Genomic DNA, 16,029 nt, shown 5'->3' with positions numbered 1-16,029 from the left:
GGCCTGGCCCCTCGACACTGAGAAACACCCAGGATGTTTCTGCTGGAAAGCCTCTCTGAGGTTCATGGTCTCTCTAGACCTGGTTGGTTTGGACTCATCAGATCCCTCAACACATGAAATCCACCTTTTTGAAACTTCTGTTTTGTTTTTATTCCTTCTCTTTGATACGGAGTTACAGAAAAGCAAAAACTAGCTTCTAGTGAAAGTGGATCTGGATAAAGAAGATAACGCAAAAAGCATAAATGTCAGAGCAGAATAAAAGGTTAAAGGTCACAATCTGGTGCTTGGTTTGACACAAGGGATTCGATCTGCTGCAAAAACTCGCAAAAATAAAACGTCGACTCAAAAATGAAGACAGAAATCTCTCCGTTTTCTTCAAAATCACTTTTATTCCACAATAGATGTCATCGTCAGGTCTTAAGGCACCCTGAAGAGATGTTACACACGGTTCTTTCACTGTGGGTTCCTTTAGACGGTGTAAACGTAGCTTTGAATAAGATAATTCTATTTAAATCTTTGCTTAAATTATATTTCTTTACAGTGCACAGACATTGTGTTTGTGACAAAAATAGTGTGGACTGGGTGAACGTGTGTATGTGTGCGTGTATAGATATGTACATTGAAGAGTAATAGATTGGCAGACAATCAGATAAACAGGCTGAAGAGAGTAAACTAACAATCTTTGAGACCCAGATAGATATACAGAGCACACAGAGATATACAGTACATAGTTACAGTGAAGGTTTTACTTCTGCAACGCTTCGTCCTCGCCTCTCTTCCTTCAGGAGCAGCTCGTCCTACCTTCTGTGAGTGTTGGCGGCCTCAGCCAGTCCTCGTCCCAGTCCTGGAGGGCTCACCCACGCGCTGGCCGTCGCAGTGGATCAACAGGAAGACAGGCAGACAGACACACATGCAGACAGACAGACAGACACACGGCACAAGACTGGGTTGCAGCTTCGCCCTCCACAACACAAAGCTCTATCTATATTTCCCTAACTATGTCGAGGGTCATGATGTATTTATAGCGGGAGGGGAGCTCGGAGTGGGTGGTTCATATACTGGGATACATTGGCTATACTTGATTATCAAGGTACATCTTGGAGTCTCTGTGAGTGTAATGAGATGTAAGTACTCTGGGGATTTACTGTAAATATTCTACTTCTTCAAATCTATTATACAGCAAGTTAGAAATCCTTGCAACGCGCAGTAACGCCGTCTCTCGTCGAGTCTGGGATGAAAACACCAAACTCATCCAAACCAGCGGGATCAGCTCCAGAGAGCGCCGCTGCCATGGCTAGAAGGTATCCGATCACATTCCTACACTAAAACCCAAAGTAACCAGAGGAGAGGGGGCAGCGGGGATGTGGGGGTCGGGTTTGTTTCTGGGGATGTTTGAGGAGGTCAGCAAAAACCACGGGAGAAAGAAGGGTCAGAAAGGTCATCAAAGCAACATCTAATCTCATCCAGCTCTCCTATAAGAACCCTGACTCATCAGAGGGGAACTCAGACGCCTTTCTGACACGTCTGACTCTTCCTTCCACCTTCTTTCTTTTTTAAACACAAATCCTTCGCAGATGCAGGGCCGACTCGTCTGGTTCCACGGGCCGTCTTCGCTCTTTACTCCACAACCTTGATCCTGAAGGTGACGCGGCCCAGAAACTTGTCCCTTTCGTCGTTGTTGCGGAGACTGCAGCCCTCCACCCGGCACTCCACCGACAGCTCCTTGTTGTAGTCCTCCTTGGTGAGCAGCAGCTGAACGGCCACCAGAGGCTGCAGGTAGTTCTCCTGCAGGCGGATCAAACAGCCGCGGGTCACATCGAAGGTTAAGATGGGTCCTCGACTAAATTTGTTCTAGGGCCGGAGTTTTTTCCAGCAGACACCGTGAGGGCCAGGCGCTCTTCTACTTAATACTTAATTAAAATGTAAAATGGATTTCATCTAAACTGTTCTGATTGTAGTTTCGTGGCTACACGTGCGATGTTTAGAACACGCGTCTCAGAGTGAGAGGCTGAGTGAGGCTGTCAGCGTTGGCGCAGCTTTCACCGCCTTCCCCGAGGGATGTGGCCGAAAAATCTTAGCTAGGAGGAGAGGAACACCCGACCAACCTCCGGAGAAGAGACGCCGAGCAGCAGAGATTTGAAAACGGTCTCAGCAGAACAATAGGAATGATTTCATGTGTACAACTTTCTGAACAGCTGTGACGTAACGTGCGTTTAGACTAACCTAAAAGTGCCGTCCTGCAGTTTGATGTAGAAACTAAACCCAGACTTGGTGAAGAGGGATTTAAGGTCTGACTCGGCCCTACATCTGTTTTTAAGTAAATGCGATTGTATCCCACCTCTTTCAACAAAACGGGACAAACACAAGCCTGAAGGAGCTCTATTACTACGCAGGCCTCGGAGCTTTTAAGAATGTCACATGCCTCACTGTAGCTAGCTAAAATGCTACTGTAGGTTAGCGCTGGCTGGATATTACGGTCATCCTCCCACCCCTCTGGCTCAGTAGGCAGAGGGAGTGTCCCGTTTGAGCAGTGACAGCTGGTGTTTGCCCGTTTTCCACCTCCAAAAGCCCATAAACAGGGACTGCATTCTCCATGTAAACTAATGCAGACCGGGACATTCTCATATCTTTCGGCAAAGCATCATGGGCCATAAGAATAAGGTGGACACAAGTTCAAACTGAATGTCAACCAAGTTCGCTTGTTTTTTCAACACATCTGCCATGGCCTCTGACTTAAATAAATGCCTTCTGAGTCCATTTTTGAGGGGAAAACAAAGCTCTGGTGCTCCTGCTTCAGGTAGGAGTGAGCCAGAGGAGAGGTGAGCAGAAAACAGCAGCTTTTATTCTCTTATTTCCTGATATTTGGACATCTCTCTTCTGATTGGCCAACACCAACGTGACTCTAACCCCAGTGGTGTTTTTGTTAATGAAAATGATGACGAATTGAGTTTGTTGGCCCCCCTTTATTTCATAACAAAAACAAAATGCTAATGAGCTAAAAATAGCTGGCTCTCACCCACATAAGAAAGCACTAACCCAGCGGTACTCAAAAGGCGGCCCACGGGGGCCGGGCGGCCAGCACCCCCACACCGGTCCGCCAGTCTCATTTGCGCCGAAGGGGTAGAAACGGCACAGTTGTGTATTGCTGTTTGGCTATATTGCATTGGTTTGTGTTGTGTTAGGATCCGCTTTTGTCATCTAGAATATGACTAATACTAAGGCTAACGTGCGTTTTGTCATCTAGATTAAGACGAAAACTAAGACTAGCATGCGTTTTGTCGTCTAGACTAAAACTAAGACTAACATGCGTTTTGTCATCAAGACAAAGACTAAAACTAAGACTAACATGTGTTTTGTCATCTAGACTATGACTAATACTAAGACTAACATGCGTTTTGTCATCAAGACAAAGACTAAAACTAAGACTAACGTGTGTTTTGTCATCTAGACTAAGACTAAAACTAAGACTAACATGTGTTTTGTCATCTAGACTATGACTAATACTAAGACTAACATGCGTTTTGTCATCAAGACAAAGACTAAGACTAACATGCGTTTTGTCATCTAGACTAAGACTAAAACTAAGACTAACATGCGTGTTGTCATCAAGGCAAAGACTAAAACTAAGACTAACATGTGTTTTGTCATCTAGACTAAAACTAAGACTAACATGTGTTTTGTCATCTACACTAAGACTAAAACTAAGACTAATGTGCATTTTGTCATCTAGACTAAAACTAAGACTAACATGTGTTTTGTAATCTAGACTATGACTAATACTAAGACTAACATGCATTTTGTCATCTAGACTAAGACTAAAACTAAGACTAACGTGCATTTTGTCGTCAAGATTAAGACTAAAACTAAGACTAGCATGCGTTTTGTCGTCTAGACTAAGACTAAAACTAAGACTAATGTGCGTTTTGTCATCTAGACTAAAACTAAGACTAATGTGAGTTTTGTCATCTAGACTAAGACTAATACTAAGACTAACGAGCATTTTGTCATCTAGACTAAAACTAAGACTAACGTGAGTTTTGTCATCTAGACTATGACTAATACTAAGACTAACATGAGTTTTGTCATCTAGACTATGACTAATACTAAGACTAACATGCATTTTCTTGTCAAGATTAAGACGAAAACTAAGACTAGCATGCGTTTTGTCGTCTAGATTAAGACTAAAACTAAGACTAACGTAAGTTTTGTCATCTAGACTAAAACTAAGACTAATGTGAGTTTTGTCATCTAGACTAAGACTAATACTAAGACTAACGTGCGTTTTGTCATCTAGACTAAAACTAAGACTAACATGAGTTTTGTCATCTAGACTATGACTAATACTATGACTAACATGCATTTTGTCGTCAAGATTAAGACGAAAACTCAGACTAGCATGCGTTTTGTCATCTAGACTACGACTAAAACTAAGACTAACGTGCGTTTTGTCATCTAGACTATGACTAATACTAAGACTAACGTGCGTGTTGTCATCTAGACTAAGATTAAAACTAAGACTAATGTAGGTTTTGTCATCTAGACTATGACTAATACTATGACTAACATGCATTTTGTCGTCAAGATTAAGACGAAAACTCAGACTAGCATGCGTTTTGTCATCTAGACTACGACTAACACTAAGACTAACTTGCGTTTTGTCATCTAGACTATGACTAATACTAAGACTAACGTGCGTGTTGTCATCTAGACTAAGACTAAAACTAAGACTAACATGCGTTTTGTCATCTAATTAAGACTAAAACTAAGACTAACATGCATTTTGTCGTCAAGTTTAAGACGAAAACTAAGACTAGCATGCGTTTTGTCGTCTAGACTAAGACTAAAACTAAGACAAACGTGAGTTTTGTCATCTAGACTAAGACTAATACTAAAACTAAGGTGCGTTTTGTCATCTAGACTAAAACTAAGACTAACGTGAGTTTTGTCATCTAGACTATGACTAATACTAAGACTAACATGCGTTTTGTCATCTAGACTAAGACTAAAACTAAGACTAATGTGCGTTTTGTCATCTAGACTAAGACTAATACTGAGACTAACGTGCATTTTGTCATCTAGACTAAAACTAAGACTAACGTGAGTTTTGTTTTCTAGACTATGACTAATACTAAGAATAACATGAGTTTTGTCATCTAGACTATGACTAATACTAAGACTAACGTGAGTTTTGTCATCTAGACTATGACTAATACTAAGACTAACATGCGTTTTGTCATCTAGACTAAAACTAAGACTAAAGTGCGTTTTGTCATCTAGACTAAAACTAAGACTAACATGAGTTTTGTCATCTAGACTATGACTAATACTAAGACTAACATGCGTTTTGTCATCTAGACTATAACTAATACTAAGATTAACATGAGTTTTGTCATCTAGACTAAGACTAAAACTAAGACTAACGTGAGTTTTGTCATCTAGACTATGACTAATACTAAGACTAACATGAGTTTTGTCATCTAGAGTATGACTAATACTAAGACTAACATGCGTTTTATCATATAGACTAAGAATAAAACTAAGACTAACGTGCGTTTTGTCATCTAGACTAAAACTAATACTAACGTGAGTTTTGTCATCTAGACTAAGACTAATACTAAGACTAATGTGCGTTTTGTCATCTAGACTAAGACTAAAACTAAGACTAATGTGCATTTTATCGTCTAGACCAAGACTAAAACTAAGACTAACATGTGTTTTGTCTTCTAGACTATGACTAAAACTAAGACTAATGTGCGTTTTGTCATCTAGACTAAGACTAAAACTAAGACTAACGTGAGTTTTGTCATCTAGACTATGACTAATACTAAGACTAACATGTGTTTTGTCATCTAGACTAAAACTAATACTAACGTGCGTTTTGTCATCTAGACTAAAACTAAGACTAACGTGAGTTTTGTCATCTAGACTATGACTAATACTAAGACTAACGTGAGTTTTGTCATCTAGACTATGACTAATACTAAGACTAACATGTGTTTTGTCATCTAGACTATGACTAAAACTAAGACTAACGTGCATTTTGTCATATAGACTAAAACTAAGACTAACATGAGTTTTGTCATCTAGACTATGACTAATACTAAGACTAACATGCGTTTTATCATATAGACTAAGAATAAAACTAAGACTAACGTGCGTTTTGTCATCTAGACTAAAACTAATACTAACGTGAGTTTTGTCATCTAGACTAAGACTAATACTAAGACTAACGTGCGTTTTGTCATCTAGACTAAAACTAAGACTAACATGAGTTTTGTCATCTAGACTATGACTAATACTAAGACTAACATGCGTTTTATCATATAGACTAAGAATAAAACTAAGACTAACGAGCATTTTGTCATCTAGACTAAAACTAAGACTAACGTGAGTTTTGTCATCTAGACTATGACTAATACTAAGACTAACATGAGTTTTGTCATCTAGACTATGACTAATACTAAGACTAACATGCATTTTCTTGTCAAGATTAAGACGAAAACTAAGACTAGCATGCGTTTTGTCGTCTAGATTAAGACTAAAACTAAGACTAACGTAAGTTTTGTCATCTAGACTAAAACTAAGACTAATGTGAGTTTTGTCATCTAGACTAAGACTAATACTAAGACTAACGTGCGTTTTGTCATCTAGACTAAAACTAAGACTAACATGAGTTTTGTCATCTAGACTATGACTAATACTATGACTAACATGCATTTTGTCGTCAAGATTAAGACGAAAACTCAGACTAGCATGCGTTTTGTCATCTAGACTACGACTAAAACTAAGACTAACGTGCGTTTTGTCATCTAGACTATGACTAATACTAAGACTAACGTGCGTGTTGTCATCTAGACTAAGATTAAAACTAAGACTAATGTAGGTTTTGTCATCTAGACTATGACTAATACTATGACTAACATGCATTTTGTCGTCAAGATTAAGACGAAAACTCAGACTAGCATGCGTTTTGTCATCTAGACTACGACTAACACTAAGACTAACTTGCGTTTTGTCATCTAGACTATGACTAATACTAAGACTAACGTGCGTGTTGTCATCTAGACTAAGACTAAAACTAAGACTAACATGCGTTTTGTCATCTAGATTAAGACTAAAACTAAGACTAACATGCATTTTGTCGTCAAGTTTAAGACGAAAACTAAGACTAGCATGCGTTTTGTCGTCTAGACTAAGACTAAAACTAAGACAAACGTGAGTTTTGTCATCTAGACTAAGACTAATACTAAAACTAAGGTGCGTTTTGTCATCTAGACTAAAACTAAGACTAACGTGAGTTTTGTCATCTAGACTATGACTAATACTAAGACTAACATGCGTTTTGTCATCTAGACTAAGACTAAAACTAAGACTAATGTGCGTTTTGTCATCTAGACTAAGACTAATACTGAGACTAACGTGCATTTTGTCATCTAGACTAAAACTAAGACTAACGTGAGTTTTGTTTTCTAGACTATGACTAATACTAAGACTAACATGAGTTTTGTCATCTAGACTATGACTAATACTAAGACTAACGTGAGTTTTGTCATCTAGACTATGACTAATACTAAGACTAACATGCGTTTTGTCATCTAGACTAAAACTAAGACTAAAGTGCGTTTTGTCATCTAGACTAAAACTAAGACTAACATGAGTTTTGTCATCTAGACTATGACTAATACTAAGACTAACATGCGTTTTGTCATCTAGACTATAACTAATACTAAGATTAACATGAGTTTTGTCATCTAGACTAAGACTAAAACTAAGACTAACGTGAGTTTTGTCATCTAGACTATGACTAATACTAAGACTAACATGAGTTTTGTCATCTAGAGTATGACTAATACTAAGACTAACATGCGTTTTATCATATAGACTAAGAATAAAACTAAGACTAACGTGCGTTTTGTCATCTAGACTAAAACTAATACTAACGTGAGTTTTGTCATCTAGACTAAGACTAATACTAAGACTAATGTGCGTTTTGTCATCTAGACTAAGACTAAAACTAAGACTAATGTGCATTTTATCGTCTAGACCAAGACTAAAACTAAGACTAACATGTGTTTTGTCTTCTAGACTATGACTAAAACTAAGACTAATGTGCGTTTTGTCATCTAGACTAAGACTAAAACTAAGACTAACGTGAGTTTTGTCATCTAGACTATGACTAATACTAAGACTAACATGTGTTTTGTCATCTAGACTAAAACTAATACTAACGTGCGTTTTGTCATCTAGACTAAAACTAAGACTAACGTGAGTTTTGTCATCTAGACTATGACTAATACTAAGACTAACGTGAGTTTTGTCATCTAGACTATGACTAATACTAAGACTAACATGTGTTTTGTCATCTAGACTATGACTAAAACTAAGACTAACGTGCATTTTGTCATATAGACTAAAACTAAGACTAACATGAGTTTTGTCATCTAGACTATGACTAATACTAAGACTAACATGCGTTTTATCATATAGACTAAGAATAAAACTAAGACTAACGTGCGTTTTGTCATCTAGACTAAAACTAATACTAACGTGAGTTTTGTCATCTAGACTAAGACTAATACTAAGACTAACGTGCGTTTTGTCATCCAGACTAAAACTAAGACTAACGTGAGTTTTGTCATCTAGACTATGACTAATACTAAGACTAACATGAGTTTTGTCATCTAGACTATGACTAATACTAAGACTAACGTGAGTTTTGTCATCTAGACTATGACTAATACTAAGACTAACATGCGTTTTTTCATCTAGACTAAGACTAAAACTAAGACTAACGTGCATTTTGTCATATAGACTAAAACTAAGACTAACATGAGTTTTGTCATCTAGACTATGACTAATACTAAGACTAACATGCGTTTTGTCATCTAGACTATGACTAAAACTAAGACTAATGTGCATTTTGTCATCTAGACTAAAACTAAGACAAACATGAGTTTTGTCATCTAGACTATGACTAATACTAAGACTAACATGCGTTTTGTCATCTAGACTAAGACTAAAACTAAGACTAATGTGCATTTTGTCATCTAGACTAAAACTAAGACAAACATGATCTTTGTTATCTAGACTATGACTAATACTAAGACTAACGTGCGTTTTGTCAGCTAGACTAAGACTAAAACTAAGACTAACATGCGTTTCTTCATCTAGACTAAGACTAAAACTAAGACTAACGTGAGTTTTGTCATCTAGACTATGACTAATACTAAGACTAACATGCGTTTTGTCATCAAGATTAAGACTAAAACTAAGACTAACATGCGTTTTGTCATCTAGACTAAAAGTAAGACTATCGTGCGTTTTGTCGTCTAGACTAAGACTAAAACTAACACTAATGTGCGTTTTGTCATCTAGACTATGACTAAAAGTAAGACTAACATGCGTTTTGTCGTCTAGACTATGACTAATACAAAGACTAACATGAGTTTTGTCATCTAGACTATGACTAAAACTAAGACTAACGTGCGTTTTGTCATCCAGACTAAAACTAACACTAACGTGCATTTTGTCATTTAGACTAATACTAAAACTAAGACTAACGTGCGTTTTGTCATCTAAAACTAAGACTAACGTGCATTTTGTCGTCTAGACTAAGACTAAAACTAACACTAATGTGCGTTTTGTCGTCTAGACTAAGACTAAATCTAAGACTAACGTGCGTTTTGTCGTCTAGACTAAGACTAAAACTAAGCCTAACGTGCGTTTTGTCATCTAGACTAAGACTAAAACTAAGACTAATGTGCGTTTTGTCATCAAGACTAAGACTAAAACTAAGACTAACGTGCATTTTGTCGTCTAGACCAAGACTAAAACTAAGACTAACATGCATTTTGTTGTCTAGACTAAGACTAAAACTAAGACTAACGTGCGTTTTGTCGTCTAGACTAAGACTAAAACTAAGACTAACGTCCGTTTTGTCGTCTAGACTATGACTAAAACTAAGACTAACGTGCGTTTTGTCGTCTAGACTATGACTAAAACTAAGACTAATGTGCGTTTTGTCGTCTAGACTAACACTAAAACTAAGACTAATGTGCGTTTTGTCATCTAGACTAAGACTAAAACTAAGACTAATGTGCATTTTATCGTCTAGACCAAGACTAAAACTAAGACTAACATGTGTTTTGTCTTCTAGACTATGACTAAAACTAAGACTAATGTGCGTTTTGTCATCTAGACTAAGACTAAAACTAAGACTAACGTGTGTTTTGTCGTCTAGACTAAAACTAACACTAACGTGCGTTTTGTCATCTAGACTAAGACTGAAACTAAGACTAATGTGAGTTTTGTCGTCTAGACTAACACTAAAACTAAGACTAATGTGCGTTTTGTCATCTAGACTAAGACTAAAACTAAGACTAATGTGCATTTTATCGTCTAGACCAAGACTAAAACTAAGACTAACATGTGTTTTGTCTTCTAGACTATGACTAAAACTAAGACTAATGTGCGTTTTGTCATCTAGACTAAGACTAAAACTAAGACTAACGTGTGTTTTGTCGTCTAGACTAAAACTAACACTAACGTGCGTTTTGTCATCTAGACTAAGACTGAAACTAAGACTAATGTGAGTTTTGTCGTCTAGACTAAGACTAAAACTAAGACTAACGTGCGTTTTGTCGTCTACACTAAGACTAAAACTAAGACTAACGAGCGTTTTGTCGTCAAGACTAAGACTAAAACTAAGACTAACGTGCGTTTTGTCGTCAAGACTAAGACTAAAACTAAGACTAACGTGCGTTTTGTCATCTAGACTAAGACTAAAACTAAGACTAACGTGCGTTTTGTCGTCTAGACTAAGACTAAAACTAAGACTAACGTGCGTTTTGTCGTCAAGACTAAGACTAAAACTAAGACTAACGTGCGTTTTGTCGTCAAGACTAAGACTAAAACTAAGACTAACGTGCGTTTTGTCATCTAGACTAAGACTAAAACTAAGACTAACGTGCGTTTTGTCGTCAAGACTAAGACTAAAACTAAGACTAACGTGCGTTTTGTCATCTAGACTAAGACTAAAACTAAGACTAACGTGCGTTTTGTCGTCTAGACTAAGACTAAAACTAAGACTAACGTGTGTTTTGTCGTCTAGACTAAAACTAACACTAACGTGCGTTTTGTCGTCTAGACTAAGACTAAAACTAAGACTAACGTGCGTTTTGTCGTCAAGACTAAGACTAAAACTAAGATGCCCTCCAAAAACAAAACTTTCTACCACTGAAGCCGGGCGTACACTGTGCGACTTTTTCACTTTTTTGAGCCGATTTTCCAGTCGTGCGAGAATCCACGACATCGGGGCGAGTTTTGCGCCGAGCGGTCGTGTAGTGTACAGGGGGTTACGAGAGGCGATTAACACCACGTGACCAGCTGCTGATCAGCAGTCATGAGGTCGCATGGACTTCTGGGGTGTTTAATATTTCGCTCGTCCCTCATGAGGGTATCGTACTGTTGAAGCGGCGCTGCGAGCAGCTGCGACCCAAAAAGTATCAGAACCGCTCCTGGCGCATGCGCAATCCTGCATCAACGCTGCTCGCTCGCTATTTCTCTAATAACACACGTTGTTCGTTTTTATTTCTACACGTTTTTTTACTCACAAAGATTGTCAAGAAAGCGTGTTTGTCGTGTTCATGTCAAATTAAACTGATCACAAACACAGATTTACTTTCTTTATTTCGTTTTCCTCATCCAACCCCCATAAATCCCTGTGTGTCCTCCTGCAGCACTCCTGAAGGACAACAGGCAAAACAAGACAAAAAAGTCTGACGTGTTGAGTAAAAACTGCTATTTTTAGCATATTTTTAGGACCGACGTGTTGCTACCAGACGTACAGTGTGAGCAGTCAGGTCGCATGCGAGAACTGGGTCGTGCAGTGTGAGCGCATGACTCGTGAGATCTGCTCTGCGAGGAAGTTGTACAGTTTGAGCTGAAGCTGAGTGCTACGAGTGAAAAAGTCGCACAGTGTACGCCCGGCTTGACTCTGCTTTGCAACACTGATGTTTTATCTCCACAAATAACTCAAGCCTGGAGGAGTTCTGCAGTGTTGTGGAGTTGCTAATGCTAAGAGTTAGCTTCTACTAGCTGAGACTTCCCTACTGTTTGCTGGATGGTGGAACCAACAACCCCATCACAAGTCAAGATGGGTGAGTCCATGAATGTTAAATGACAGTGTGACTAGGGATGGGTACCGAATTCTGCAGTTTTCAAGGCACAGACCGAATTTCGTGGTACCTACTGAGGACTGATTTATGTGATCTGAAACAGTGCCTTGTTTCGTTTTTGTCCTTCATTAAGGGAAACTTGTGAGAGAGCAATTTGCCAAGACAGACAGCAGCGCATGCACAAGAGTGTAATGCGGTCGGGCCCTGCGGGCGAGCTGTAGACAGAGCAAGCAGCATGGCAAAGAGAAGGTCTCTAAACTTTGAGTCCACTTCACTAAATGCGATGGGTGACTGGGTGAAGATGATAAATCGATATCAGTGAGGCATAATCATCTTGATCTGCTCCAGCAGGTAAATAAACTGTTAATGTTAGCCTGATTAGGGCTGCAACAAACAAAACGTAGCGGGAAAACAGGTAAACAGAACTGCTCTGCGTTTTAAAAAAGAACTACAGCACGGAATCTGAGGTTCAATCGTCCGGTCTGAGTCTAGTCAATATATAAACAAGTGCTGCTTGATAAATACTTACGTGGGCCTTCTTGCCATAGTAGGGGAAATACATCTTATCTATTTTGCCCTCTCTGGGGAAATAGTGCATTTGGACCGGGTTGTCCTTCTGCATAGAAGAACACAAGTTGGTGTAAATGTCACATCCAGTTAATCCAGGAATTAAAAAGTAAACGGAGACAAGATGAGACGAGACTTAAAGCAAAAGCAGCCACCTTCTGTTGGTCAGAGAGGAGATCTAGATGAAATGTGAAACAGGATGTGCTCTGGAAAACTCAGATGGATGCATTTAATACTAATACTGATAATAATTGCAATGGCACTGATTAGGCTAAGAATGAGCTGCTGAATGTCTCTGGGACGGGTGTGGAGCCCCGCTAATGACCATAACAGAAAGGTGTTAGCGGTGCTACGGCCTTATCCGGATCATTTACACGTTTACCTTACCCTAAAGACATCAGTGACAGCATGCAGAAAGACATGAGACACAAACAAGCAAAAATAAGGGAAGATGAACTCAAGATCAACCGAAAGTAAACTGTGTTGGTTATTTATGTCTTGATGGAAGAAATGAAACGACGTAAATACAAAGACAGGAAGGGAGAGGGGAGTTGGAACTTTAGCCGTACTTTGATGGTGCAGTTGATGTAGGGATCCCCGTCAGGCATCAGGCCGATGATCTGTGAGAGCAGAGGAACACGTAAGCCTCGACAAAGCCCGCGGTGCAGGCCCACACCCATTCCAGCTCCAGCCCACTGATTATACCACATAACATCACACATCTGCTCTACTCCATCCTGTGTTCTGCCTCCTTGTGGATGATGTCGGTACTGAAGAAGTTAGATTTAATTACACTATGAGTAGTAACATGATTTCCATATTGGTACATTTGTATTGATCACATTAGTTTACGAATAGATCAATCATGTAACGTTCTATCAGGCTTAGAGGGACTCCGTGGCCTGGCATCGGCCCTGAGACTGAGGGGTTGTGGGTTCAAATACACGGTTGGGTCATACCTAAGACATCAGAAATGGGACCCTCAGCATTAAGGGGATGGATTGGGGGGGGTTAAACCCCCAAATGGTTCCTGTGTCTGCAGCTCACCGCTCCCCCAGCGGACGGGTCAAATGCAGAGAACACGTTCCAACAGTGTGTGATGATTAATGCCACGGCTGTGGATCGAGAAGCTTTACCCTGTTGAGTTTCAGCAGCACACAGGGTTTTCCCTCGGGGTATCCAAACTTGTTGTCGGTGAGGCCGGAGCAGAATCTCAGGCTCGTCCTTTTGAAGGGACAGACTTTGTCCATTTTTTCCTGATCCTCATCTTTCTTAGTGTAGACTCCGGGAGTGCATTCGGAGTTCATCTCCTGCACGTTGTCGTTATATTCTGACAGAGAGAGGACACGGACAGGACTTATTCGGCTACATGGCGTGGTGGGTACAGCATCTGGGGTGACGAGTGTTCGGGGGAGCACTTACTCTCCAGAAAGTTCTCCAGCTCTTTGGTGTACACCTCGTACTTTTGGGGCTCGGATCTGTTGAATGTGATGTCCAGGGTACTTGGGCGAATCACCAGTCCTGCAACAAAGACATCAAGTTGTGAACTTAGGGGTGGAAACCAGTTTGTTCTGGAATGAAATGATCCGGAGAGCTGTTGTCTCAGCCGATATCACTCCCATCCAAACAGATCGATGCAGAAGCAGTAATGTAAAACATTTTTGTGACAGCGTCTAGGGTATGAATAATGGATGCTAATAGGAGAAGTGGTGTGTGTTAAGAGGCACGAACCTGGAGTGGGGATGCGGTCCCTGTACCTGGGCACGTAGTCGTCCAGCGTGAGCAGCAACACCCACATGGTCAGGGCGAACATCCCAGCCAGGAAACAGTAGAATACCAAGTAGAAGAGCAGGATGAGGGCTGCACCAAGTCAGAGGACAGACATGCTCAACACTGGCCCACGTTCCCACTCCCAACACCTGCACCCCCACTCCCAACACCTGCACCCCCCAAGCTGACAGGAACCTTTTTAACAGACAACAGGACTTTTCACAGGTTTTTAAAATCAGTCTGGATCCCGAGACATCTGCTGCCTCCTCCATCCGGCGCAGGGAGCACACGTCAGACTCAAAATGGTTAACCAACATCCCGCCTGTGCAGCACAGATGCCCTCTAAAAGGTGACTTCTAGAAAAAAAAGCACACATGCACTCCCTCCATTTTTTCATTCCTCCTCAGAGGTATCCCACAATGCACCTGCCTGGTGAGTGAAAGAAGGAGAAAGAAGAGAGGGAATCCCATTTGACCTTGACAAACATGCTAATGTGGGCGGCCATGGAACTGCATTGGAGCATCCCACTGCACAGTGGCACGGGGGCCCAGGCAGCCTGACGGGCTGCGAGAAAGGGAGGGAGGGTGGTGCATTGCCACCACATACCGGGAACCATCATTCCACAGAATCCATATAAGCTAGTTCTGGACTGGGATCAGCAGCAGATCTGCCGTGTTGGTGCACTTATGGATGAAAGCCCTCCTGGCCTCAGCTGCAGGAGGAGAGCGGGGCACACCTTTAGGTAGCATCACTCCTGCTGCTGAGGTCTCTTCTCCCTTCCACCTTCACGGAGGCCTGAGATAATCTGTCTTCTGAACTCATTCATGCTCAGAGGTCTGAGCGGGCTGGTGCTGTGGGAAGGGAGGTGGAGGACATCGATGGTGTGAAAGTCAAAGAGGGGCTCCTTACCCCAGCTGCTGGCCGTTCGCCCCAGCACCTCTCCGGTCCTCGGGTTGTAGAAGGAGTCCTTCCAGCTGGACGCGTTCTCCTTGCTGGCAGCTTTATCCTCGGTGCTCGCCATGCTGCGGCCGGTGTTCGGTCCCTCAAACACAAAAGAAAAAAGAAAAAAAAAAGAAAAAAAGAAAGAGCCGGTTCCCTTAGATGACAGAGGAGGTGGGAATGCAGGAAAGGCTTAGCGGTCCGATGCGATGAAGCGACGGCGAGCCGGCGGTGAGTGGGCGGCGAGGGAGAGCGGGAGGAGAGAGATGCTCTGCTGGAGCCAGAGGGGGGAGAAAAGAGACGGGAAGGGGAGGAAAGAGAAGAGAAGAAAAAACGTGTGACGTACGCACAGCCCCGTGGTGGCGGCTGATGCAGTGTGCGCAGATGGATGAGCATTGGTTAACGGAGAGACGCGCGCACACGCGCACAATTCACCAACGTGAGAGGCAAGCGCGTCCACGTGCTCATCATCTCCTTTATTCCGATGGTTGCAGCGTTTCCGGTGAAGAGGGACCGGAATGTCCGCCTTAAGCCCCCCAACCGCAGACAGGCGGTGACTCACGAAGCGGGTCCGGGC

The 16,029-nt window shown here is 41.1% G+C and overlaps 1 protein-coding gene across 1 annotated transcript; it reads right to left on the bottom strand.

Moving 5' to 3' along the window:
- Positions 1-1,429: 1,429 nt before the first annotated feature.
- atp1b3a (ATPase Na+/K+ transporting subunit beta 3a) lies at positions 1,430-15,668 on the bottom strand. Its single transcript, XM_054734427.2, has 7 exons — positions 15,423-15,668; positions 14,475-14,603; positions 14,166-14,264; positions 13,880-14,073; positions 13,313-13,363; positions 12,706-12,792; positions 1,430-1,785 (listed from the first exon to the last, which is right to left on the bottom strand). The coding sequence occupies exons 1-7, from the start codon at positions 15,532-15,534 to the stop codon at positions 1,618-1,620; spliced, it is 840 nt and encodes a 279-aa protein (XP_054590402.1). The 5' UTR covers positions 15,535-15,668; the 3' UTR covers positions 1,430-1,617.
- Positions 15,669-16,029: the final 361 nt, after the last annotated feature.

This window comes from Nothobranchius furzeri, chromosome 11, assembly GCF_043380555.1.
Source record: "Nothobranchius furzeri strain GRZ-AD chromosome 11, NfurGRZ-RIMD1, whole genome shotgun sequence".
NCBI lineage: Eukaryota > Metazoa > Chordata > Actinopteri > Cyprinodontiformes > Nothobranchiidae > Nothobranchius > Nothobranchius furzeri.
This window is presented reverse-complemented; position numbering and strand designations above follow the sequence as displayed.

Excerpts from the sequence above, each read along its gene's own strand:
- atp1b3a (XM_054734427.2), bottom strand. The coding sequence starts at position 15,534 with ATGGCGAGCACCGAGGATAAAGCTGCCAGCAAGGAGAACGCGTCCAGC. Across the intron at positions 13,364-13,879 it reads TGCTGCTGAAACTCAACAGG|ATCATCGGCCTGATGCCTGA; the intron begins GTAAAGCTTCTC and ends CTGCTCTCACAG. Across the intron at positions 12,793-13,312 it reads ACATCAACTGCACCATCAAA|AAGGACAACCCGGTCCAAAT; the intron begins GTACGGCTAAAG and ends TCTTCTATGCAG.